The following is a 23222-nucleotide window of genomic DNA, read 5'->3' as shown; positions in this document are numbered from 1 at the left end:
CAGACACCCATGCATCTGCCTACCAACGTATTTTTACACTGGACTCTAGCTTGCGAACCTTGCCTCGCTCCCACTTATTTCCCTATCACAAACTTTCCTCAAGAGAACCCAAGCTCCCTGGTATCAATCCCCCCTTCGCTTCCTTTCCTTTCCTCTCCCTTCCCATACTCCCCAGCCCAGCTCCCGATCCCACCATCTCACTCCTCCACCTGCTCCGGTCCCGCTCCCGGAAACCACTCTACATGCACCTCCCCCAACGCACCACAATACACAACCCTCTTCCCCTCCACATACGCAGTATAATCCGTAACCCCTGCCTGCACCACCTCTTCTGAAAACCCCAGATAATTCCCCTCACCGGCTTGCGCCTTCCGTATCGCTTTGACTACGCCGTCTTTGTTCCATGGTTTGTTGAGGGGGTATGTGTGCGGGGCGGATTGGGGGAAAGGGGAGATGTCGAAAGGGGAGGGCAACTGGGATGAGGGGGATAGAGCGGAGGAGGTGTATGTGGTGATAGTTCGGGTGATGTAATCGACGCGGTAGCGGGTTACATTTAGGTCGGAGAGTTTGGCGAGGGTGAGGGGGAAGGAGAGGCCAGCGGGAGAGTGGACTTGGGTCCAGAGGGCTTGGAGAGCAGAGTGGAGCGTTGGGTTCATTTTAGTATAGTCGAGAATAACGAGTAGATTCCGGTCTTGAAAAGTAGACTTGGAGAGGTTCAGAAGCTTAACACACTTTTTGGTGGCGAGTAGGTAGATGGAGGAGGCCTTCGAGGAACGGTGTTTGGCCTTGATTATAGGAACTAAGAGGCGGTTATAACTGTCCAGAAGAACAAGTATCTGGAAGTATGGAGTATGGGTTTGTCAGAGCCCGCACCATGACGCGTTCTAGATGATGAATTGTAAGCGGGAGCTGAATGCGGTATCACGTGACTGACCGTTTCCTAGAGCCAGATTAGGGAAGTGTAACCGTGGCTTCTGGGCGGGATGCTTGGCTCCTCAGGCAACAATGTATGTTCTTGGAGAAACTCCCTCAAACTCTTATACTGCTTTCTATTCGGGTTAGGGAAGATTCGTCAAAGGAAATAATATATTACTCCACCGATATCACACTGGATATACTTGCAAGTTTGAAGCCAAGAAGGACAGTTTAATATTGAAACACTGGATGCTGATCTTCTGTGATTCAGTAGGTTGATTAGGGAAGACCTGAGGCGCAATTACTAAGTAATAGTTATTTCTGCAGAGAGCGGGACATCCTAGTCTTCTCTCTGTTTAAACCTTACTGTCGTAATGGAGGCCCGGCTCTTCTTCAGTGACATTTTCACATAAGCAACAGAAGATTGTCTTTGCGAAGGTAATAATACGCGTTAACGTACTAGTCACTCGGACAGCCGTCCTGATAATATCGTGCTTCGCATTCTTTTGTATTGTGAAGGGTTTTTTGGCCCAACTGTTCCACATATTTCCTATCACACATGTTACGACACGCTGCTTCTTGTGGGCTGATGTTAGGAGGAGAGGAAAGGAGGTCAAAGGGACGGTAAAGGCCGACACAGCGTTCAACGCTACCTAGAGAAAGGCCGCGTCGTTGTGGCTGTAAACGTATCCACTGTAGGTGTGTATGAAGGGTTGGCTCGAGAGTTTGTAAGGGCCCCTCCTGTGTTTATTATAATAGTACTGTGAGAACCAGTATTAAGATATGGATTGCGGTAATAATTCTCATTTATAGCTAGGGGTTTCTTTCACTTTCTGCTCAGCAGGAGGATAACCGTGCCTTTTCCGTTTATGAACAAGAAGGCCATCGGATCTTTGGTACACTTTCTGACATTGATCGCAGGGCCATTCTTTACGTCTTTCAGATGAGGCGCATCCAAATGACTTTTGATGGCGTTTGAGATTACCATCTGCATGAGGCCCATATAATACTTTGCCACAATACTCGCATAGGGCCGAATATGAACGGTTGTGTGGAATCTTCCCCGAATCTATCCAAGAGGACGCGATTTGACTCTACTGACGCGTATCATTAGGACCTCTTCCGCTTCCGGTGGAGAAAACTTACGCCGTCGGCGCTGTCCCCAGTGGCATTCCTCGCCATACCATATCTAGAATGGGCTCTTAAGGTGCCTTCAGCTCCTACAAATCTGGAAGACTCGGGTTCGATGCCTCCGGCCAGTCCAAACATAGAAGATACGGATTTGATGCTTGTGACGACTCTAAGCTCGGAAGCATCGGAAGCATCGGACTCGATACGTCTCTGGGAACTTTATCAAGAGTTAGTGCCTGCAAGTTTACGAGCTCAGCAACATGAGTGAAAGTAGCTTACGTCGATGTTTGGTCACCTTGCAGAAATTCATCGTCCTCTGAAAACATGGTAAGCTCGAAAGGTGTTGATATAGACTTCGGAGACGGTTGCGAGGGCTGAAAATTTTCATTGTATGAGTCCCAGTTCGGGTGGTAATCATGGTAACCCACACCTGGTGATGGGGGGTTTGCCACCCGCTCCGAGTTGGCATCAGACATCTGCGGAATTCGAGGATCTGGGGTATTTCTTGACGATCGTTCTCCTTCAATATCTACTCCACAAGTGTTAGCCATATCCTCACATTCGCCAATTTTATCTTACAGGGACTCGAGACCCGAGGTGCCCCAGGACTGAGTTTAGTGTATAAGGTGTACCACTGCTCCTCCGCCGACTCGCCTCGGCGCTGTTTTTGAGGGTTATTGCAGAATTCGCCGTCATATCCGTGATTGGTTTCGAACTCTTTTTGGTCCGTAAAATCTTCATTGCACGTCCCACACAGCTTTAGAAATGCGACGTGAGGTGCACGCCCAGAAGTAAGGTGGCGGCGAATATAGGACATGTGCTCTGCTCTAGCACCTCGGCAAGAATGTTTGCGCCCGAGGACAGTGTCGGCTTTGAATACGGGACAAGAGAATTCGCGTTTGGATGAAGCTTTTGGGCCTTGAGACCCCTCGTTTGGCTGCTGGCCTCTGGCACTACTCTCGGGAATCGCAGCTTCATTCTCCCCTTGTGGATTAATCCCAGCCCTCTGCATCTCCAATTTAGAGGGCTCATCTAGCATGGGAAGAAAACGTACAGGTTGAATGTAGAATGGTCCTTCCTCAACATCACTAAAAAAACTGGAGTGTGCTACGGGACAGTTTTCCGTGCTGAGATCGAGGGACCATGAATTTGCCGAAGAGGTTAGAGAGAATTCGACAAGTGGCGGGTGCCATGGGTAAGAATCCCGAGGACTCCAGCAAGTCTCTGGGTGGAAGGGATCGCGTTCCTGATCCATTGAGGCGCAAAAAGCAGGACCAGATCCAACCAAGGTGGAAGAAGGACCATGAGGGACATTGGGCGAAGGGGACCAAGAGAAATATAAACCCTCACTCGGGCTACCCGCACCATTACTTCTTTGCGGCGAGGCGATTTTTAGGATTTGGGGCTTTTAAAACTTGTAGATTTGTCGTATTGTCGACTTGTATACTTGTCGAGATGCCTTGTTGCCTTATACTCAGTTTTCTTAAGTTTTTCGATACTCTGAGGGGGAAAAGACCCACAACGCCTAGCCAAGACTACTGCTCGCGGGAGATGACTTGGTGACCGATATCCTCCACATTGGGATGCAGGCTTGTTGATTTGTCGACTTGTATAGATATATGATGGCCTTACTACATCAGGAGGCACTGATCATGGAGGTCGAGAAGGACGATTCGAGATGCCGAATGATTGGCTAAACATGCATTTGGGCTGAAATTTGCCTTGTTAAGTTGTACATTTGTTTACTTGTCGAGATGCCTTGTTGCCTGACTAACTAGCACGATGACACTACAGGGATAGTGGCTCTACTTCGGGAGGTACGTATGAACGGATACGAGAAGTGAAGGCTCGAAGGACAACAACTTCCAGGACATGTCGAAAGAGAGAGAAACTTCGAGTGCACGGACCTGATATGACAGCCACGTGCAGCCTAATTTGAAAAGTTTACCAAAATTGTGGAGGTTAGAAATCCATGCGCCGGTATAAAAGTAAGGCGCAAAATGGTGTACTCACAATTCAAGCACTGCTTGGATTACTTCCTGACGGGCAAGATGTCAACTTTGACTCCTCAAATCCCCCTTCCACGACATAGACATCCGAATACACCCCCTATCCCGATCGCTAACTCTCCCATTGGCAACCTACGCCCTGGGAGATCTCCTATCTTTCGGAATTCCGCGGTTTCAACACGGGTGGGTGGCTTGTAGGAAAGAGTGGATGTAAAGTTTGGAAGACGACGCTGGGTTTCCAAGGACAAGGGCCTAATCTAAATAACTAGGTTGGAAGGGCGGTACGGCCTCAGATATTATCAAAACCGCAGGCCTTGATCACATCACACGACTTTAGACACTACTCCCAGACCAACTATGCCCACACACCCAATGTCCAGCTAGCTCTTTCACCGGCTCCTCTTCCAACGCCAGGACCCATACTCTGTCGTTGTGGAACAACTGAAACCTCCTTCTCCCGACTAGCTCCTAACAGTCCATGCTGCAGAAACCTTTCCCTCTCTATCTCAACTATACCTTTTATTCTCAGCTGTGCCACTAGGCTTGCGCCAGCCCAAGCACCCAAAGTCTCGACACCGCGAATTGTCCCGCCCACGCAACAGGTGGAAGGCGGGCCACCCGTCAATGCTAGATGAGCGAGTTTCGTATCGATTGGGTCGACTTCTGGATCCTGCAAGCCAGGGGAGAGAGGCGCGGATGGCGTGTCAGGATCCAGGGATTCCGAGACCTTGTCGTCTGCTTCTTCTCTTTGAAGTTCAAGATTCTCCTTTTGTTTACGAAGTATCTGCTCATGTCTTGCGCTTGCTGATCCGTATGAGCGGACGGGGTCCCAGCCGCGTTGTTGGACTAGAGCTTCTAGCTCCGAGAGGATGCGGGTTTTGAGGCCTGGGAGATTAGAAACTCCGCCTGTAATGATGATACGGGACATGCATAGGCGGCGAACGTCCATTGGAAGGGAGAGAAGGGCGCGGTAGATAAGATGATGCAAGGGAAGCTCATGATCGTCGAGTTCATTTAATGGTGTATCTGGAGCAAATAGGGCGCTCTCGGTCGGCTTCGCAAGGGACGCAAACGGAACGGTAAGCTCAGTTGGCGGCATTGAATGTGTAAATGGTATGGTAATAGTAGGTTCTGGTAATTCGACTGCGTCCTCGAATTCCTCAAGCACGGGAGAGGTACGGGCGGGAAAATACAGAGTTTTGCGGTCAGATCGAGGGCGCGATTTACACCAACCGACTCGCGTAAGGACCTCCTCTGCTTCTTCAAAAGACACACCAACTTTCGGGGAGCCTTCTTCCACGTTTTCATTGAATTGAGCATTCAGCAGCTTCGCCATGTCTTCGCTTAGCAGCTTTCCGGCCCGAATAGATCTCTGCTCGTGGACCTCGCGATACTCGCATACACCGGTGACAGTCGTCTCGGCCCACCCAATATCCACTACCAGCGCTGACCGCAGACCTGCAGCGACGGTGGACAGAATAGGAGAAGACATCAGCATTATGCTCGGAGCCTGGAAGTTCCCAAATAGCACTTCTAGGACAGTGGACATCAAGGGGTGGGGTGTCCGCGGCGGCAGCGCCAGCAATATACGCCTTGGCTTTGGGTCTAGCAAGAAGTATTTGTTGTATGCCTCCCTCATTGCCCGCTCGAATTTGTCCTCGACAAGGCCCAGATCTACCTCGGTCAAATCTAACCGATAAAGCTCGTGGTCCTGACCCCAGTCTTGGTCTCGCCGCCGCTTCTTCCTCCTGTGTGTAGACTCGGGGTCCCATTGCCTGTAGTCTCCGACTCTTCGTTGCTGATCAGGGCCGAAGGGAAGTGTGCACCGCGGAGCGCTTTCGCCAGGGAATCCTCCGCGTACAAATCGAGATCCGAGTTCGAGGACCAGATATTCGTCTTCGGTCCGGAAGCCACCCCCAGGAGAGCCGAAAAGGGACGATGTGGCCCGGATGGGCGTTCGAGGAGACTCGGGAGTGGATGCAAGGTCTTGGAGACGCGCCGGTGTGGTACCTCTAATAGAGCGACTCAAGGGGGCGGAAACTTTTCGGTCGCTAGACGCCATACTAGAAATCAAATCGACATTATTAAATGGAGAGGTATCTTCAGCGCATAGGAAGCATGGGTCTCAGAAAATCAAAAAGAAGAGAGGAAACGCAATCTTAGCAGGTGTGGTGGGTGAAGGTGGGCCAAATTCGACCACCTAGGGGGGGGCACGCTGGGCTGCAGTTAGCTCCCCCCACTAGCGGCTTGGCGTAGTCGAACTTTTGACAATTTTTGCTTGGAGCTCCCACCTCGCACATTCCCTCGACCAGACCACGCCTCCCGCACACCAGCAAACCACCAAGACGCGACCGACCGCAATTGAATTCACGACTCTGGGACTGCTCATTGAGGTACCTGCGCACTAAGCGACCGCCCTGTAATCGAGCAGGAATCCCCACTGCAGCACCTGGACGAAACCACGACCCGACTGCCGTCATGGGCCTTTTCATCCTAGCAGAGACGAGGTATGGAAGCTGCACCCTTCACTAAAATATATGGAGCTAACCGTGCACTCGAGCGCCGGCTATGCGCTTTTCAAGGCGAAGGACAAGAAGTTGTTGAAGAGCGAAACCCTAGCTGAGGACATTTCTTCAGTCCACGGCGCCGTCAGCGCATTGAAGCTCAAAAAATTTATGGCGCGTATTATCTATCTGCTGCATTTGGGCCTCGCAGCTGACACTCGTTCAGAAATTTGAAAGTGCAGCAACTGGCCTTAACGAGGTTGCGGCCCTTATCGACGGCAAGGTCACGCCCATGTTGACCTCTCTCCTCAACGAGCTCAAAGACGAGACAAAGGGATCTCTCGCCGTAGCAGACCCCAAGCTCGGCAACGCCATCTCGAACCTCCCAGGCCTTTCCATCAAGCCCGTCGCCGACTCCTCGACCCAGGAAATTTATCGTGCCATTCGCGAGCACATTGCATCACTCATTCCAGACATGGCCGCTGAAGCAAATGGCGCAAACCTGGGTTTGGCGCATTCGCTATCCCGTTACAAGTTGAAATTCTCGCCGGATAAGGTGGATACGATGATCGTTCAGGCAATTGGAAGCTTGGACGTAATGGACAAGCAATTGAACACATACGCTATGAGGGTGAAGGAGTGGTACGGCTGGCATTTTCCAGAACTGGCCAAGATTCTGAACGACAACCTGGCGTATGCCCGTGTGGTCCTGACTATGGGATTTCGATCAAACTCTAGAAAGGCAGATCTCTCGGTGAGTGTCCCGCACTCCTGGCACCCCGCAACTACGCTGATATGATGCAGTCGATACTTCCCGAAGAAATCGAAGCCGCTGTGAAAGCCGCTGCCGAAATCTCCATGGGCACAGAGATCACAGACGAGGACATGGACACCATCACCACCCTTGCCGAGCAAGTCGTCGACCTTTCCGAATACCGTCAGCAATTATCCAGCTACCTGACTACTCGTATGCACGCTCTCGCCCCCAACCTCACCGCTCTCGTTGGCGAATTGGTTGGCGCTCGACTGATTGCCCACGCTGGATCTCTCATGAACCTCGCCAAGGCTCCTGGTTCTACAATACAAATCCTGGGAGCCGAGAAGGCACTCTTTAGAGCATTGAAGACGAAGCACGACACACCAAAATACGGACTGATCTACCACGCCTCCCTCATCGGCCAAGCGACCGGAAAGAACAAAGGTAAAATTGCCCGCATGCTTGCCTCCAAAACTGCCCTCGGTCTCCGCATCGACGCACTCAGCGACTGGGGCATCTCGTCTGAGAGCACGAAAGATGAGCCCGCCGAAGAGGAGAAATCTGCCATGGGACGAGACGCCAAGCTTCGCATCGAAAGAAGGCTCAAGGCGCTTGAAGGCAAGCCACTCAAGAGTTTGGTCAACGCAAATCAAACCCCACTAGCGGGCCAGAAGAAATGGGAGGTCAAGGAGGCACGGAAGTACAACCCCGATGCAGATGGTCTGACGGGAGATGAACCAGCTGCGAAGAAAGCTAAGACGGCAATGACGAATGGCGTGGCGCCGAAAAATAAACTCGTACAGGAGGTTGATAGCGAGGACGACGAAATGGTTGACGCGGACGCTGGAGCGCAGGAGACAGAATCTGAAGACGAGGAAAAGGCACCCGAAGCGAAAGCTGACATGAAAGCCGCAAAGAAGGCAGAGAAGGAGGCGAAGAAGGCACGGAAAGCAGAACGTGCGGCAAAGCGAGAAGCTAAGGCTGCGAAGAAAGCTGCGAAGGAGGCCAAGAAGTCAGAGAGGGATAACAAGAAGAGGAAGCACGATGATGAGGGCGAGAAGGTGGAAAAGAAGAAGAAGAAGAAGAGCAAAGAGTAAAGTCTTGATGAAAAAAGGTCGCTGGGTAGTTGCTATGTTGTCGGCTGATCTTTTCCTTGATCAATGTCAAAATGGTAAGTTGCGGAGTTTGGCGTGCTGTTTGCTCATCTACTGGCGACTGGCGCACAACTTGGCTGGTGGGCTGGGACATTGCATATCTGATGTATATTTCTTTTTGAGCCCTCTATTGAGGTGGGCGAGAGGGAGGGTATCGCATTAAGGGGGTGTGTGTAGAGGAATACCCGCAACGACAAGAGTCATTGAAAAGTTCAAACCCATGTTCCGTTATGAAATGTACCCGATACCTCATCCACACCAGCTGACTAGGTAAAATCAAGGTAAACCGCACCACTATCAACTTAAACCTCTCTACCTACATCTATATCCTTCACCTCACCATCCATCAGTGAATCTCCCGCCCATCTCCATCCTCTGACAGCTCTATCTAGCAAGTATCTTACTACCACTATCACTACACTGAGGATTGAAGTGAATTGTGCATGTATGTGATGCACCAAAAGGATTCCCTCCCACCCACGCCATTCTTCCCCTAGCTTAGCCCCGTCCACCAACCTTCCGCTTAATCCCCCTCCGCTTCTTCTTCCCAGCGCCCTCGAGCTTGTTCTTGATTTTGGGCATTTCGATGTCTTCGACGCCGGCCGGGATCGAGGATTCTTGTTCTTCGAATACGGACTGGATGATGGCGAGGATGTCGGATTGTTGGCGGCGGGAGAAACGGGTGTCGGCCTGTAGGAAGGGTTAGGTGGGATGATGTGGGAATGGGACGAGAGGTAGGGGAGAGACATGAGGTGAAGGAGCGGATATGAGAGATACGGAGGCTATAGGGAAGCCGAGTGTGATGACGGGACTGGGATATACGAAATAGCGAGGGGAGAGGAGAGAAGGAAACAAGGCCGCACAAGTCCAAACCAATGCATACCTCTTCCAGAATCAGCCCCAGCATAACTTCACTCGTTGGTCTCAAATTGAAGATCTGCACATACTCCGCCTTGTTTAACCGATACTTCGGACTAAGAGCTCGAAACAATGAATGTGGGCCTTTGTACAGAGTCATTGGACGGAATGGCCGAGATGACGCGAGATCGATGATTGGATGGTCGGCAGATTCTAGGTAAGCTAGTCCCTGGATTTTCTTAGATTCTTGTCATAAGGGATAAGGTGGGGTGGAGTGTTGCTTGGCTTCGGTTGGGGTGAGGAGGGCAGCTTGTAGTCTGGAGTCTTACATCTCGCAGCATGGCGTTCAAGCCGGAAGGAACCTCACGGTTGAGTTTCGTGCCATATCGATTGTCATAGTCGGCTTTTTCGGAGCGCATATGGAGAAGCACTTCATGGTTTGTGAGGAGGGATGATTGCGGGTTTTTGATCTGTGAAATGGTCTAGTGTTGGGGGAAGTAAGAAAGAGGTTGAAGGATGTACCTTCATGGGTTATGCGTCTGTGGTACTGCTGAAATGCTCTGCAGGGTAGCTTCCAGGCCTTTTGACTGAGCTGGGAGATTAGAGGAAAATTGACTAGGGCGAAGTCTAGCCGTTCGAGTTCAGCGATTGCGGCTAGGAAACTGTGTGAATGTTAAGATAGTCAACCTGAAGGAGGAGCCATCCGAAGCAAGGTATGCGCTCTAGCAGAAAAGAAGCGCTTAATTATATGATAAAGACTTAGTTGACAGAGAGGGGAGCGAGCAGGTGCACCCGGCGACGAACTTGAGTGGATATTGACTGGAAATGAACAACCAAGGGGTCAAGAAATGCGGAGATACATACCTGCAATCGCTTAGTTAGCGCTGACGAATTTGCACTATTTTACCTTGAACAAAAGTTCAATAGCTACCGACATGTATTGTTCGCGTGAGGCGTGTAGTGAATGAGTGTGAGATAGAGTGGGGCGAATCAGGGAGCCTGAGGGGAAGGAAATTTTTCCCGTGCGGGGCTTGGCGTTATGGTCTTAAACTTGCCGTACTGAGAGGAGTTGCTTGGGATGGAGGATACGCATGGTGGAAACTCAGCTCTTGCTCATTTGGAATATTCTGGTCACGTGATAATCAACAAAATTTGAGGAGAGTTTGATGAAATTTAATGGCACTGAGTCTCTGCTATTCAAGAGGGTTTAATGCCTCCACTCTACTCTTATCACAACTCACTTGAGAGTTGAGCAAAAGGTAATGGACTGCCCGGTTGCAGATGGTTGAGAAGTTGAACGCTCGCTCAAGATATACTATTGATATGCTGGCGTACCGTCAATACATCCTTCCGATTCACATCCAGTCTATCAGTTTCTCTCCTCGTTCTTAACCCTTACTCATTCCCTTTGGAATGAGCCGTGGTGAAATTCAGAGTTGCATTTTAGCCAGTGGCACCTCCTTCTACTGATGAAGATAGAAGCGTTATGCAACATAGAGCTTTCAGGTAACGCTTGGTCACCTTGGAAAGGGGCATTTCCAGTCGTTATAAATTTTCCCATTTGTGGCGATCTCCACGCGAATATCATTCCACTCCAGCGGAGCCTTTTTCACCTTGCATCCAGGATCCTCCTAGAATACGCGAACCTTAGCATCGGTACCGAATTCATGGCGTTTGATCCAACCGGATCTTGATTTGCCTCCAAACGGAGCAGAGATAGGCGAGGTGTGTCTTTGATTTGTTTATCGGTGAGATCTTCCTAGCACGAGTCACACCATGGAAAATGGAGGGATGTGTGAGTGCCTAGTGCAGGTACAAATCAACGAATAAGATTCTTTTGGGGGGGGAGATTTGATAGAAGGGGTCAACTGGTTGACGATGAGACTGAGAAGTTGAAGGAAGGAGTCGCTCCTGCATTTTCCTATTATAAGGCTTGGCATCCGACTTCTGAACGTCCCGAGGGTCTCTCAAAGCTCTTCCACACAGCTAGCTCTGTCTTTGCGGATAAAATCCTATATCTGAACAGCAAGGAGGCATGCCTGCTGTTGCATAGTCTAAGTAGCTAGATTCGACTAAGCCATCGTTCTGGCCTCCTGCCCCCACAGGGAGTCAAAAATGGATCCCGGACTGCAAACCAGAACAAAAATTCTTTTCCACAACCCCGTGAGTGTAAGTCAAAGGATCTTGGGAGGAGCTCATTCCTTGCGCGGAAATCTATTAATTCACGCGGAAAAGCTCGGGGCGAACTCGGAATACCGTTCGATCGGTCTGCTCGGAGAAGAGCAGCACCTGCAGCCTCATCAGCAATGGATCCTCTTCTCCGAGTCTCGCCAGCAGCTCCGCCGAATCTTCGCATTAATCCCCAACTCGTTGCAGAGAGAACGTTGCATTCGCTGCTACAGATTGCACGAGCCCTGTCGTAACCTCGCAAACACAAACGTTATCGGAAATGGCAGCAGTCTTTCGCTTCACTCGCTTTGTTGTATGTAATGTACATACATATGAGTAGAACAAACACAGCATCTCACCCAGTCGTTCTTCATGCAGTGTCCATATGATTCTTAGCACGCGAAATCGATTCATTTTCCCATTGTCTCCGATTCAGTCGGCACTTAAAAGATACCTATGGAAGAATGAGGTCGGTGACGGGTAAGATGTACAATGAGTTCGAGAAAAGGCCGCATCTAGGCCTCGAGTTGCACGTTGGCCGGGTAGGGCAGCCTCACTCAGCCGTGGCCGCTAAAATTTGGCAGAATCCCATCTTTTCCGAGTCGAGACTCTGATGGCCAGGCCTCGAGACCCACCGTTCTAGGAAGATTGCGTTGGGAGGGATGGGTTGCGCAACACTGGGACCCTTAGCGGCCGTCAAAATCGAAGACTTTTCGAAACGCACCAATTATAGCACCCTCGACAACATGCGAACGACAGAGAGATCGCAAGCCCGTTTCTGGGGCCCGCAAAGAACAAAATGGAGCGGATTGCCGAGAGATACAAACCGTTTTAGCGACAAAGAGTTGACATTAATAATGACGGCCGAGAGGACACTGGAAAGAGATTGTCATGCCACCAGATATTTCCTCTCCAAGACAGGCAGTGGCCTAATCGGGCGTATTGCAGCTGCGGGATGTGTTTCAAGTGTCGAGGCGTCGCAAAGGGGCATGTGCATCATGCAGGGCCGCATCGTGGATGAAGGAGCGGATCGACAGCTGTCGACATCTGCCAGGCGGAGACAAGCCCGACAACTGACACAGCGGCTGACTGTGCGTGGTTGCGGTGGACATCAGGCGATTGTGCTGGCGCAGAGGTTGTGACTCTTGTGAGATGCAGTTGTCGAGCAAATGATGGGCGAGGTTTGCAGCTGGGGTGCGCTTTGAGCCACGCAGCAGAACAGTCCAGGCTTCATCCCCTGCCCAGCGGCATGTGGACCCCTAAACACGACGACCACCCTCCATCACGATTGGCCGGGCGCACGTCTTCTCGCAAACATCACTCCCACCATGAACGCCGTGCGGCCCTCCTCAAGACACCTCGGGCTGCTGGTCTGCAGACACGCCGCTCTGCTGCTGAGCGCGTTGTGATTGCCTTCCCTTCATCACACCTAGCCCCCCCTGACCTCTATCCACACGCTGCCCACCTGCCTTACCGCATTCACTCTTGGACTCACGACACTCTCCGCCCGCCCCGCCATTCCCAAGTCTTGGCTGCCACATCCCACCCTCTGACCATCTGCATCGCGATCAGCGCATGCGAGCGCGGAGGCCAGGGTTGGACGCTGTTGGACGCCATCGCTGACAGCCACCTCGCCTTCCGAGTCCTGTCAACCTTATCTGTCAAGCTGTGTGACCACTGGCCCTCCTTCCCTGTGGGCAGACCATCGTTGGAAGGCGCTTGGTGGGAGCAGAGGACCGATTAGCATCATTGCCCGATGAAATGGTTGACTCCGACCTGTCCCCGCGGCCCTCTTTTTATGCAGGCAAGCAGAACCCCAACTATGCTGCCTCGCCCTCAGCAATGCCTTCATCCCCCGACGAAGACGCTCGTGACGCTGGCGCCGACGGTGTGGTCCATGTTGGGCTTGCCCCGGCGCCCTTGAACCGGTACCCTTCTCTTGTCGAATCTGCCGTCTCACAACCTTTCCCTCTCCCATCCGGTCCTTCTCCAAGTCTACCAACCCCACACCAAGAGCATCAGCTGGATCTCAGTCTCAACTTTGCGGGAAGTGCTCTCCCTTCCACAAATGTGTCCCTTCCCACACCATCCATCATCAAAGCTGGACACAATCTACGGCTTCCCTCGTTCGAGCTGTTAGGTATTGCTGCTCCGCATCCCGACCGCATTCCGCTTCGCCAGACCCACTCCTTCTCTTCACTGGGCGCTGGGCCTTTGTCGAAGCCAGAGGACCCTCTTCATGCGCTGAGCCCGGCGCTGAGTCGGGCTCAGTTGGTTGGGGCGGACGGCACACCTTCGACGGCGAATCCGGAGACCCTCAAAGCGCAAGTCGTGGGCCTGATCCCTACCGTCACTCCTCCCACAGAACCCGGCACGTTCAATTGGGGATCTATCGTGAAGGTCAAGACTACTGCCATCGGCTCACCGCCAAGCTCTGATCCCGGGGTTTCCCCGAACATGACCTTCGCTGTCAACGCCTCTTCAGCAGCCCCAACTCCGAATTCCATGCCACTACCTTCCCGGCCTGCAATCACTAAGTTTGGCGACACCACGAACATGGTGGAATGGGTGGAGTCGGCACAGGAGGCTCTCAGTAAGCCCTCTCTCATCATCGCTATATAACTAGACTAATATCGCTTGCTTAGCGTCTGAGTTCGAGTCCTGGAACCTCGAATCTGTCAAATTGCTCTCACACGCGCTTCCTTGCCCGTCGCTAACAGGTCACATATTTGCGCAGGTCATTGCCTCTGTGCATGAGAAAACCAATACACCAACAGCTTGGGTCAATGTATTCCACGCAGTTCCTGGCCGTTTTACTCTCTCTGACTTACCAAAATCTCCGCCCTCCACGCCAGGAACTGTTGTTGGCGGGGACGAATACTTCACCAGCAAAATTTTTGACAGCGCGGTTGCCGTACCAGACTACCAGCTGGATTCCAAACTTCTCCCACCATCTCCACGTCCCGTAGTACCGCCGGGCTCAGTGAACATCTCAATTGTGGAGCGTTATATTCCACCGACCAATATTAACGAGTTTGCAGAGATATTCACCGTCAATGGCCGTTCACTCCTCTACGACCGTCTCATCGAGCTCTCACCGCACAACGGTACACTTCTATTTGTCTACCCAACGAAAACTGGCGCAAGAACCTTCATGAATGAGTACCTTGGTCCTGTTCTCGACCCCCTTCTCCGAACAATCACAGTCGTTCACGAGCTCTCCTCCGATCTTGGCAAAACTCTTGGGACTATGACCTCAGTCGAGCGCCTGTCCGAATATGAAGCCCTGCACGCTGCCATTGGGCGCTTCTGTGATGAGCTGAGCAATGGGAAGGCCAGTTTGCATCCGAGTAGTAATCAGATCTCGAAATACTCGCTGATCCATGCTGCGAAAGAGGAGATGCTGCTTGGTAGATCAACTTGGGCTGAGGACTGGTGGATCAAACAGGAGAAGCCTCGAGTGCGAGAGGTGGTCGCTAAGTTTCTTCGCAAGGCGAAGAAGCTCCCGGGGGAGTGTGAAATCACGCCGACGAATCTGATCAGCGAGGTCTTGGATGGGGTCGCCCATAGGGAGTACGAGGGATCTGGCCCCTCCAGGGGAGTTGAGGTGGGAGTGTTCGTAATCAAGAAATCTTCCTAATAGGAAATGGCTTACGCCGGGAACAATGTTTCCTTCTGATTCCGAGGAGCCGGCGAGATGGCGTTTTGTGGGCGGGCATAGCATGGCATAGCATGGCATAGCATGGGCAATACCCTTCTGCATAGCATTGGACGGAGTTCGGAGGGAAATTGCCTTCAATCTCAAAGAAGCACGAATGATTCCGCCTCTTGTGCTAACTCTTGTTTCATGACATTACTCATCAAGCGAAAAGACAGCTAACGTAATTTAGGGCATAGTCAGAACAATTTGTTCAGCGGCGCACACAGACCCAAACGCCTTTTTGCTACTGTATGACATCACCGCTTTATCGTACAAATCCGCTGCTAGAAATTGCTGGTGCAACCTTCCGTTCCCTATTTCCTGTACAGATGTGGAATCGAGGTCTCGTTAGCGCGAATATATCACCTCCACCAACTCCACAATCCAAAGGAGGGGCGGAGGGGAGCAGCGGAGCTTGAATGTCCACACTCATACGTCTCAAAGAAGGGTTAGAATCGTAAAACCTATGGGCACGTCAGACCGCTGGATATCATGGAATACACCAAAGGCCATCTCCGCCAAACTCGCCGTGATGTAGACATGGTTTTCGGTATCAGTAGTGGCCAAGTTGGGATGGCTCCAGCAAGAAGCCTCGCTATGCCGATAGCTTCTATGCTTATTTCCGTGGCGATTCAGATAGCAGTCATCGCATCTGATCTCGGCCTCGATCTCCAGCCCTTGACATTGTTACACGCTGCCCCATCCAATGTGCAGAATCTCGTGCAGAAAGGTTGCGGCGCGCGTGTTAATGTTCAACAGATTTGCTGTAGACTGGCCCTTTCTCTAGCTTGTGCGATTGCCTCGTCGAGCAAATGTGAGTCGAACAACTTACAAGAAACTAGTTGCCGGTATCCTTCGGTAGGCCCGATTCATACTACCGCAAAAGCCTGCTTTGGTCTTGCTCAGATACTATTTCAGACGCCACAAATTACTCCATGTCAACACCCAGCTACTGATATTGAAAATCTCATGCAGAAACCTATATCTCTTGCCTCTGTGGCGTAGCACTGCCCCATGCGTCTGCATCTAATGTAATCTGTCTCCAGGCGAGCACTGCAATCCACCACCAACCGAACATCCGCTGCTCGTAAGCCATGGAGGCTTTGTGCGGCGCTTCAAGATTGCTTTGCGAAGGTGGTCCATTAGTGGAGGTTTTTAATCATTAGAACAGCAGTGGTTACAAATTTGTGGACGTCCGTGGTGGCGTGGTTTGCACTCCCCGCAATCTTCCGTTGTAGCGATTTAGCGAAGTTCTTAAAAACGACCTTAAGACTTACGCATTATCATAGTATGGCTTGAATCGCTCACCAGAACAACATTTCATATTCCAATGGATGTTCTTGAGCCGCCAGGACAAAGCTAATCATCGAAGCGTTACAGACTTCGGAACCACCATATCAGGGATGGTTTGCATGAACATCTTGAATGGATCCATCCATTCTTCCCCTAAGCTGCGTAGAAATACTATTGATATCTCTACGCGTTCGTATTTGGTATCAGAGCTGCCAACGGCCGCGAAGCGAAGATCTACAATTATAGTTTTAGACTGATCCATCTCGATAGTTATTAGCACATCAAGCAGAGCACGGGTAAGCATTATCTCGGGTCTAAATTGGCCATTTCTGGATCGCATACGACTGATCCAATAATATACGCCATTCCTCTATCCGTTCCATAGAAGAAGAACCAATTCCATGACCTGAATCTCCTCAATATGTTCCTCTAGATAGGATATGTCACCCCAAACATATTCCCGACTGGCTCATTTGTTCGAGGATCTAGAAAGAGAGTTAACTACATCTCTATATAAATGACTAAGCTGGCATGGACTCACAGCGTCTGATTCCAGACACTTTCATCCAATTTGGGAATCCTCCCGCACCAAAAATTACTAGTTCTACAACTTCAAGCCGCACGTGTCTCGAACCAGTTTACCACCCCTCCTTGCACAGAGTACCATGCCTTCTGTTCAGAACACCCACGCTCCACCTCAGCTAGGTGCTAACTATTATCGTACAATGGAAGGGAAACTTGCACTTCACAATAACACTGTTAGGAACCAGAAATCGGAAAGTGAGAAATTCAAAACCGAGCATCGATACTGTGAGGCAAATCTCCATGACAACATCGCCATCAAGAAGATCAAAGAGAAAGTGCAGGCCTTAAAAGATGTAGTCGCAACTATTTACAACGGGTGGAGGGAGGTGAACGACGAGCATAATAGCTCAACTCGTTCAGTTGGGTAATTTCAATCTCATGAATCTCCATACAAATAGGCATTATCAACGTACGATGCACTTGACCACCCAGACCCAAGAATCGTGCTGATGCTCACTGGTGATGACAATTTCGTACTGAAACTAGCCCTCGTGCCGCTCGCACCTGCCCCCGTGTTACTATACTCCCCAAAGGTAACATGATCAGTGTTCGCTTCGCCTGTGTTCCAGATATGCCACCCTGCGCCATTAATCACGGCCGATAATGAAGTTCGCTGGAAGACCACTCGGGCATAATTTCTCCAAGGCCGACCAAGATAGTATGCGCCATTTGTAACAGAATTGCCGTCCATTGCAGCGACAGTGCATCGATTGAAGAGGTAGTAGCTGGGGTTTGAAGAAGAGTCCCGTCCGTTTGCAGTGATGTATCTAACGAGACTTTAGCCACTGAAATCGACATAAAATATCATCGAAATGGAAAACATAAGCCTACCCCAGACTTGCAGCCAAAACGCGTATATCACACTGATCAAACCAAGCAGTAGCCGTCTGTCCAAATATAAAATCGGTGGCGCCCACTATCAGGGATTTGGCAAATACTTGAGCTCCCTTATTGGCCAAGATGGTGTCCTGGAAACCTTTAAACTGGCATGCATAATAGCCCTGATTGGTTGCTTGTGCTGACAGCGCAAGAGCCTGGGAGCCTTTTCCGTATGAGTTGACCATGTTGATGTTATACATCTTGAAGTTTGAGCTCCAAGCTCTCACGGTAGCGGTCATGTCATTTCCTCCGCTAACTGTTGCTTGGCTGAATCCATGTGTGATGGTCACCTGGTTGGATCCGTAGGAAGAAGTGTCAGCCGTGTAACCGTAGATAGTGAGAGCGGCTGAACGCGCAGGTATGTAAACCTGTTCGTCATACGTTCCAGGATTGACAAAAATCGCCTGAGCAGCGGTCGACGAGGTACTTAGAGCATTGACAGCGTCCTGAATCTTAGTATACTGCCCACCGGATTTGGCAACTACTAATGCCCCAGATGGGGCGGTGGTCCTGCTAGCAGCTCGTGCTAGGGAGATGAAATATAACAATGCTAGAACGAACTGCATTGTCCAAACTGGGTCGAGCAATTAAAGAACCTGATAAGAAGCAAGGTTGAGAGACGAACATGATGCCAATGCGTTGTCCAGGACGCCTTCTTAAACACCGTGATGTTCCTAGTACATTCGTGTCGGCCGGAGAATTCCCTGTCAAGGTCCCGCACAACCTCCACGATGTGGTCACTATTGTTTCTGAAAATCTGGAGAATTGCGTCGTTGGAGCTTGGAAATCTCCACCATGAGCGTTCCACCTTGGACTAGAGACGGCAGTGTGACCATTCCACAGGCGGAGGAAGTATTTCCACTTATAATCCGTGGCGAGAGGAAACGTGGCTACCTGGCCCGTGCTCCTGTTTACTTGAAACCAATCTGAGCCGCATCCCAATTAAATGAAATTGTGGGGTAGCGTCGGAAGAAACACAGCTGATTTCCATGGAGCAGTCTCCCATTTCTGGAACACTATGAGATGAAAGGACATCCGCAACAGATGGACAAGATGCATGATTAGATATCAGGAGCATCATTGAAGCCGCCGTCGCGTGCGACGCAACCTCCGCGGGTTTCGTACTTCGATGCCGGAAAAGGGTGATTCTCCACGAATCGGGCGACAGGCCGATACTTCGTAGGTTTTCAAGATTCTAATGATGTTCTTTAGATCGTTCGCCCAATTGTTGATGCCCTTCTCGATATGTTTGCCAAACGCCATTTTTATCATGTGGGGGAAAGCTCCATCTTGCTCTTCTCCCGTACGATAAATACACTCGGGTCCATCACCCGTCTGGACTTCATCAGTTTCAATGAACCGAAGAGTGTTTAAGAGGAAGTGCGGGTAGCCTTGGGTGGCCTAACAGACGCGGTAAACCCGAGGCCCATCGGTAGTGTCGTCAGGGATCTCAAAGACGACTACCTTTTGAATGGAGGGTATCTTCCTGTCATGGATATTTACAAGGAAGCGGCGACAGGTTCTTAGCTTAAATATCTTCGGATCGTCGCTTTTATCCATGGGCTCGGCAGATAGAAAGGAGTTCCATTCAGGCCATATACAGGTGTTGATCAAATTCCATTCAGACGTGTTCTGCTGGGGCCTTGATCCGAACATCTGCTCGAAAGGGCAATATCGGAGACATTGCATATAGCTTATGAAGGTTGATGAGTTCCGATGGCGGTGGCTGTGGTGAAGGGCCCGTGGACAGATGCGGGGGGGCAGATTCGCACACACGGACCTGCACCATTCCAGAGGCACGTGAGGGGCTAACCCTCCGTTCTCCGCACATCATTTTCCTCTCCTTACATATATCTATCCTGATAATATACATGCTAGCCGTGAGATCTGCGTAAGGAATGAAATGTTACCGAAAGCTGTTCCTGATGCAATCACATCCTATTCAAATACCCCTTTGACGACAGGCTTTCTGTTAACCAGCAGGGCCTAATCATTCATTTCTGCTATGCATGAGAAAAGTAGTTACATCTCATAGTACATTATCGCAAAAAAACACGGATAAGATTATGGTAGCTAGAGTGAAGAGAAATGATCACTTTTAGGATGTCAAATAGGCACGTGGGAATCAATTTATGTTAGGAGGTGCAGTACATATGTCAGCTTTAACATGTTCGTGCCTTTGAGGCTGCTGCTAGTACAAATCTCCCATATCTATCCATATGAGCTATTTATGCGTATTTTTTGGTCCGCATGTGCGAATTATCCGTCCTGTGGATAATCCAATCGGTGAAATATCGGCCCAACCGAAGCCCCGACAACCATCTCACGAACCTTGTCGCAAGCTGTTCTCATTCACAAAACCCCGCCGTATTCTCACCACGATCTTCACTAACAAGACCACTAACGCTGCAACTCTCCAATTTTTAATAAACGCCCTTCGAGAGTGACCTCCGAACTCCGTTCCTCCCCTCCAACCCTCCAACCCTCCGGACCAAACCAAAGATGTCGAAGATCGTCCACGTCTCCTCCGCCTCCCACTTCTCCACTATCCTCTCATCCTCAACCTACACAATCGTAGATTTCTACGCGGATTGGTGCGGACCATGCAAGCAGATAGCGCCGATCTTTTCGAGCTTGGCGGAAAAGGAGAGTAAGCCAGGACGGATTCAGTTTGCGAAAGTCAATGTGGATAGCTGCCAGGATGTGGCGAAGAAATACGGAGTTTCTGCGTAAGTACCCCGATGCGTGGAGCTCGGAGTGAGGTACCTTGAGTGTTAACTACGGATTTTTTTTAGAATGCCGACTTTCCTCGTCATAAAATCCAACTCGGTCGTCGAAACTATCCGCGGCGCAAACCCCTCCGCCCTCACAGCCGCCGTCAACAAAGCCGCGAATGATGCCGCACGTGGCCCCGCAAAGCCCGGTGTGTCGTTCCAGTCGAAGGGATATACTCTCGGATCAGCCACGCAGCCGAGCAGGCCTGTGGGGGAGAGTCCGTTTACAGGATTGAGTCGGATGGTTTCTGGGAATGGTGGATTAGGTGATGTACTGTTGAGGTTTGTGGGGTTATACTTCATAAGCTTGTTCACATTCGATGCCTATAAGGCGGCAGAGGAGAGCGCGTTTAATGTTCAGGCTCGGCGGTAGACTGTTGGGACAGTAATGGCGGAACGAACTTGGCTAGAAACATGGAGTGATGGGGTCATTAGGATCTAGGAGTTATAGGCGTATTTATGGGTAGATCTCCAGAGATTTCCAAGAACTATGGGCCGGTGCAAAAGCTGTCTCTGCAGCCGATGCTTCTGTCTTACCTATTCGATTCGATAGGCAAGTTAGCAGATGGGGCTTTTCGTCTGTCTTCGTCGCCGTTTATTTCTTCTCTGTCGATTGACTTTGTCTACTCAAAACAACTATAAACAACTACTCTATCACACTCCATTAATAAACCACTTGTTGTACTTTCCGGACTCGCATGCACTTCGACTGCGCACCCGGTCTTTTTTATGCCAGGTGTAATTGACCATATTACCTCGAGCTTAAAACAATTTAGCAAACCAGGACAAGGCAAAGGGGGGGAAATGCTCCAATTGCATTGGAAGGAGAGTTATTAGAGACACCCTTCTTCATCAGCGAGTCTACAGAGAGGATTGAAACTCCGTGTTCATTTAGCAAAAGGCCTCCATATTTCGTCCTGTGTGTAGGATACCCGGAACCTGCAAGAAATTACCGCTTCAAGACTAAGGATTTTTATTAGATGAGTATGTGTCCATTTCATTCTTGATGATATTGATGCTGATTTCGTCGTGCTGAAGAGCAGTTTGTCCAGAAGCTACCAGAATGGTCTATGCAGTGCACATGGATCCCTCCACAGTGCCCAGGCATTACCTCCCTAGAAATAGAGCGGATGAGCAACAGGTCTATTTCGGGAGCAAGGGCAAACTCTCATTGGGGACTTCGTCTGCAGACTGACTGTGCCCCGGAACCCGGAACTGTGGCAGTGTATCTCAGCAAAGAAACCGCAAGTGCTTGAAAACGTACCAGAGTTCTGTGACATGGACGAAAAGATTCCTACTCTAGAATACGCGCAAGAAAGGGGATGCGCCCTCGAAAGACTTTGCACTATGAGAGACGCCGGTTGAAGGACAAAGAGCTCCATGACTGGCAAAAATGGAAGCCCATAAAGTACAACGAGCCCGATCTAGGATGCCAGAAAGGGATCACCTCACGTCCAGCTTGTTTTAGGTTGACACCCTATGAAACTCCCGGGCCTCGGGTGCATTCGCGACCTGATTATGCTATATCAAAGGCGTTTGGGACGTATCGGCCTGGCTTAGAACCAGATAAGTGCAACTGCTAGAAGAAGACGTGAACATCTCTTATGACTGGATGTAAGCATACAGGTGATGCAAGAAGATTTGCGGCGACTACTTGGCTTTGCAGAACTGTACTTTAACTGTAGTGGGTGAACGACTACTTCCAAGAGTATATGAATAACTTGGAAATATGTCCAGTCTGGTGCGACCCCTTACGCATGGCGGAGTTCCTGCCACAGCTTTGCGATGTACCAGTTCTTCAATCGCGAAAAATCGCTAGACCAGGTCCCAAAACAAGTCCAGGACCAGGCAGTGGCCATGGTGTTTAATAGAACGTAACTGTTACTGCCAGTAGTGTTTTTAAGGTGTTACTAGCAGTAATAGAGTTTTGTTCCTACAGAGGGCGGGAATTAAAACGAACTTACAGGCAATAACAGTTACTGCTAAGTTAATTGGCCATAAAACTACTATTTAGTACAGTTACTACAGTAACTAGTGTTTCTAATGGCTCTAAAAGGCCTAATATAGTCACAGGGTTTGTTCAACTCTAAATATTACGTTATAGCTATATAGCCTTAAGTATGGAAAGCGATAGGTAGAATTCCATCTAATCCCGCCATCCTACCCAGTTTAAGCATACTGAACATCTAGAGAGAGTCCTCTTTAAGTACCTAATGCTAGAAAGTAGCGAAGAGCACTCTCCGCTTGTGTAAGGCTATTATTGCGTTTACAAAGTTCTGTAGTTTGCTAATTAGTTCACACGTAGATCTAGTGTCTAGAGGTCAACGCTCTCAACCGTACGAATTACGTTTCATACTTTTCGTCTCAGTACTGTCACGTGAGCTGTAGCAAACGTAGTATAGTCCTTGTATGTTTTGTTTTGTCTTGTAAGTTATAGCTGCAGACTGTACTGCGTCTTAAAAGCTTAACTTTTAAGTAAAGATTACTTATTAGC

At 50.0% G+C, this 23222-nt stretch overlaps 12 protein-coding genes across 12 annotated transcripts; 5 read left to right on the top strand and 7 right to left on the bottom strand.

Moving 5' to 3' along the window:
- Positions 1–117: 117 nt before the first annotated feature.
- BDR25DRAFT_382499 (uncharacterized protein) lies at positions 118–1318 on the bottom strand (the record flags this gene model as incomplete). The annotated part of the gene is made up of 2 exons (XM_033697777.1): positions 118–836; positions 1283–1318. The coding sequence occupies 2 exons, from the start codon at positions 1316–1318 to the stop codon at positions 198–200; spliced, it is 675 nt and encodes a 224-aa protein (XP_033552328.1). The 3' UTR covers positions 118–197.
- Positions 1319–1741: 423 nt separating this feature from the next.
- On the bottom strand, positions 1742–3301 carry BDR25DRAFT_310847 (uncharacterized protein; the record flags this gene model as incomplete). Its single annotated transcript, XM_033691187.1, has 4 exons — positions 1742–1984; positions 2062–2263; positions 2326–2575; positions 2626–3301. The coding sequence occupies 4 exons, from the start codon at positions 3299–3301 to the stop codon at positions 1742–1744; spliced, it is 1371 nt and encodes a 456-aa protein (XP_033552327.1).
- Positions 3302–4003: 702 nt separating this feature from the next.
- On the top strand, positions 4004–4331 carry BDR25DRAFT_103090 (uncharacterized protein). Its single transcript, XM_033683472.1, has one exon. The coding sequence runs from the start codon at positions 4047–4049 to the stop codon at positions 4251–4253; it is 207 nt and encodes a 68-aa protein (XP_033552326.1). The 5' UTR covers positions 4004–4046; the 3' UTR covers positions 4254–4331.
- BDR25DRAFT_254463 (actin-related protein-like protein RO7) lies at positions 4041–6231 on the bottom strand. The gene has a single exon (XM_033686300.1). The coding sequence runs from the start codon at positions 6115–6117 to the stop codon at positions 4411–4413; it is 1707 nt and encodes a 568-aa protein (XP_033552325.1). The 5' UTR covers positions 6118–6231; the 3' UTR covers positions 4041–4410.
- Positions 6232–6368: 137 nt separating this feature from the next.
- Positions 6369–8733, top strand: BDR25DRAFT_254461 (Nop domain-containing protein). The gene is made up of 4 exons (XM_033686299.1): positions 6369–6562; positions 6616–6733; positions 6786–7313; positions 7364–8733. Exons 1-4 carry the CDS (start codon positions 6534–6536, stop codon positions 8411–8413), a joined length of 1725 nt encoding a protein of 574 aa, XP_033552324.1. The 5' UTR covers positions 6369–6533; the 3' UTR covers positions 8414–8733.
- On the bottom strand, positions 8614–10294 carry BDR25DRAFT_279570 (uncharacterized protein). The gene is made up of 5 exons (XM_033687763.1): positions 10193–10294; positions 9851–9990; positions 9658–9798; positions 9354–9557; positions 8614–9160 (listed from the first exon to the last, which is right to left on the bottom strand). Exons 2-5 carry the CDS (start codon positions 9854–9856, stop codon positions 8969–8971), a joined length of 543 nt encoding a protein of 180 aa, XP_033552323.1. The 5' UTR covers positions 9857–9990; positions 10193–10294; the 3' UTR covers positions 8614–8968.
- Positions 10295–11648: 1354 nt separating this feature from the next.
- Positions 11649–12053, bottom strand: BDR25DRAFT_103055 (uncharacterized protein). Its single transcript, XM_033683471.1, has one exon. The coding sequence runs from the start codon at positions 11909–11911 to the stop codon at positions 11684–11686; it is 228 nt and encodes a 75-aa protein (XP_033552322.1). The 5' UTR covers positions 11912–12053; the 3' UTR covers positions 11649–11683.
- BDR25DRAFT_103047 (uncharacterized protein) lies at positions 12036–12760 on the top strand. Its single transcript, XM_033683470.1, has one exon. It carries the CDS (start codon positions 12160–12162, stop codon positions 12637–12639), a length of 480 nt encoding a protein of 159 aa, XP_033552321.1. The 5' UTR covers positions 12036–12159; the 3' UTR covers positions 12640–12760.
- A 579-nt stretch (positions 12761–13339) lies between these two features.
- BDR25DRAFT_310843 (uncharacterized protein) lies at positions 13340–15137 on the top strand (the record flags this gene model as incomplete). The annotated part of the gene is made up of 2 exons (XM_033691186.1): positions 13340–14090; positions 14143–15137. The coding sequence occupies 2 exons, from the start codon at positions 13340–13342 to the stop codon at positions 15135–15137; spliced, it is 1746 nt and encodes a 581-aa protein (XP_033552320.1).
- A 2314-nt stretch (positions 15138–17451) lies between these two features.
- BDR25DRAFT_340215 (putative pectin methylesterase/Pectinesterase) lies at positions 17452–18520 on the bottom strand (the record flags this gene model as incomplete). Its single annotated transcript, XM_033693482.1, has 2 exons — positions 17452–17842; positions 17907–18520. The coding sequence occupies 2 exons, from the start codon at positions 18518–18520 to the stop codon at positions 17452–17454; spliced, it is 1005 nt and encodes a 334-aa protein (XP_033552319.1).
- A 495-nt stretch (positions 18521–19015) lies between these two features.
- BDR25DRAFT_350845 (uncharacterized protein) lies at positions 19016–19788 on the bottom strand (the record flags this gene model as incomplete). Its single annotated transcript, XM_033694771.1, has 5 exons — positions 19016–19102; positions 19131–19289; positions 19365–19596; positions 19637–19680; positions 19735–19788. 5 exons carry the CDS (start codon positions 19786–19788, stop codon positions 19016–19018), a joined length of 576 nt encoding a protein of 191 aa, XP_033552318.1.
- Positions 19789–20318: 530 nt separating this feature from the next.
- On the top strand, positions 20319–21401 carry BDR25DRAFT_340214 (thioredoxin). The gene is made up of 2 exons (XM_033693481.1): positions 20319–20683; positions 20750–21401. Exons 1-2 carry the CDS (start codon positions 20457–20459, stop codon positions 21099–21101), a joined length of 579 nt encoding a protein of 192 aa, XP_033552317.1. The 5' UTR covers positions 20319–20456; the 3' UTR covers positions 21102–21401.
- The last annotated feature ends 1821 nt before the right edge of the window (positions 21402–23222 follow it).

This window comes from Lindgomyces ingoldianus (assembly GCF_010093535.1).
Source record: "Lindgomyces ingoldianus strain ATCC 200398 unplaced genomic scaffold BDR25scaffold_5, whole genome shotgun sequence".
NCBI lineage: Eukaryota > Fungi > Ascomycota > Dothideomycetes > Pleosporales > Lindgomycetaceae > Lindgomyces > Lindgomyces ingoldianus.
This window is presented reverse-complemented; position numbering and strand designations above follow the sequence as displayed.

What these genes read in the sequence shown, in the direction of transcription:
- BDR25DRAFT_103090 (XM_033683472.1), top strand. Translation starts at nt 4,047, where the DNA reads ATGGTGTACTCACAATTCAAGCACTGCTTGGATTACTTCCTGACGGGC.
- BDR25DRAFT_254463 (XM_033686300.1), bottom strand. Translation starts at nt 6,117, where the DNA reads ATGGCGTCTAGCGACCGAAAAGTTTCCGCCCCCTTGAGTCGCTCTATT.
- BDR25DRAFT_254461 (XM_033686299.1), top strand. Translation starts at nt 6,534, where the DNA reads ATGGGCCTTTTCATCCTAGCAGAGACGAG. An exon ending in TTCATCCTAGCAGAGACGAG is followed by an intron (nt 6,563 to 6,615) that starts GTATGGAAGCTG and finishes CGTGCACTCGAG; the next exon opens with CGCCGGCTATGCGCTTTTCA. An exon ending in TGAAGCTCAAAAAATTTATG is followed by an intron (nt 6,734 to 6,785) that starts GCGCGTATTATC and finishes ACACTCGTTCAG; the next exon opens with AAATTTGAAAGTGCAGCAAC.
- BDR25DRAFT_279570 (XM_033687763.1), bottom strand. An exon ending in TGAACGCCATGCTGCGAGAT is followed by an intron (nt 9,558 to 9,657) that starts GTAAGACTCCAG and finishes AAGAAAATCCAG; the next exon opens with GGACTAGCTTACCTAGAATC. An exon ending in TGGGGCTGATTCTGGAAGAG is followed by an intron (nt 9,161 to 9,353) that starts GTATGCATTGGT and finishes CCCTTCCTACAG; the next exon opens with GCCGACACCCGTTTCTCCCG.
- BDR25DRAFT_103055 (XM_033683471.1), bottom strand. Translation starts at nt 11,911, where the DNA reads ATGAATCGATTTCGCGTGCTAAGAATCATATGGACACTGCATGAAGAA.
- BDR25DRAFT_103047 (XM_033683470.1), top strand. Translation starts at nt 12,160, where the DNA reads ATGGGTTGCGCAACACTGGGACCCTTAGCGGCCGTCAAAATCGAAGAC.
- BDR25DRAFT_340214 (XM_033693481.1), top strand. Translation starts at nt 20,457, where the DNA reads ATGTCGAAGATCGTCCACGTCTCCTCCGCCTCCCACTTCTCCACTATC. An exon ending in AAGAAATACGGAGTTTCTGC is followed by an intron (nt 20,684 to 20,749) that starts GTAAGTACCCCG and finishes GATTTTTTTTAG; the next exon opens with AATGCCGACTTTCCTCGTCA.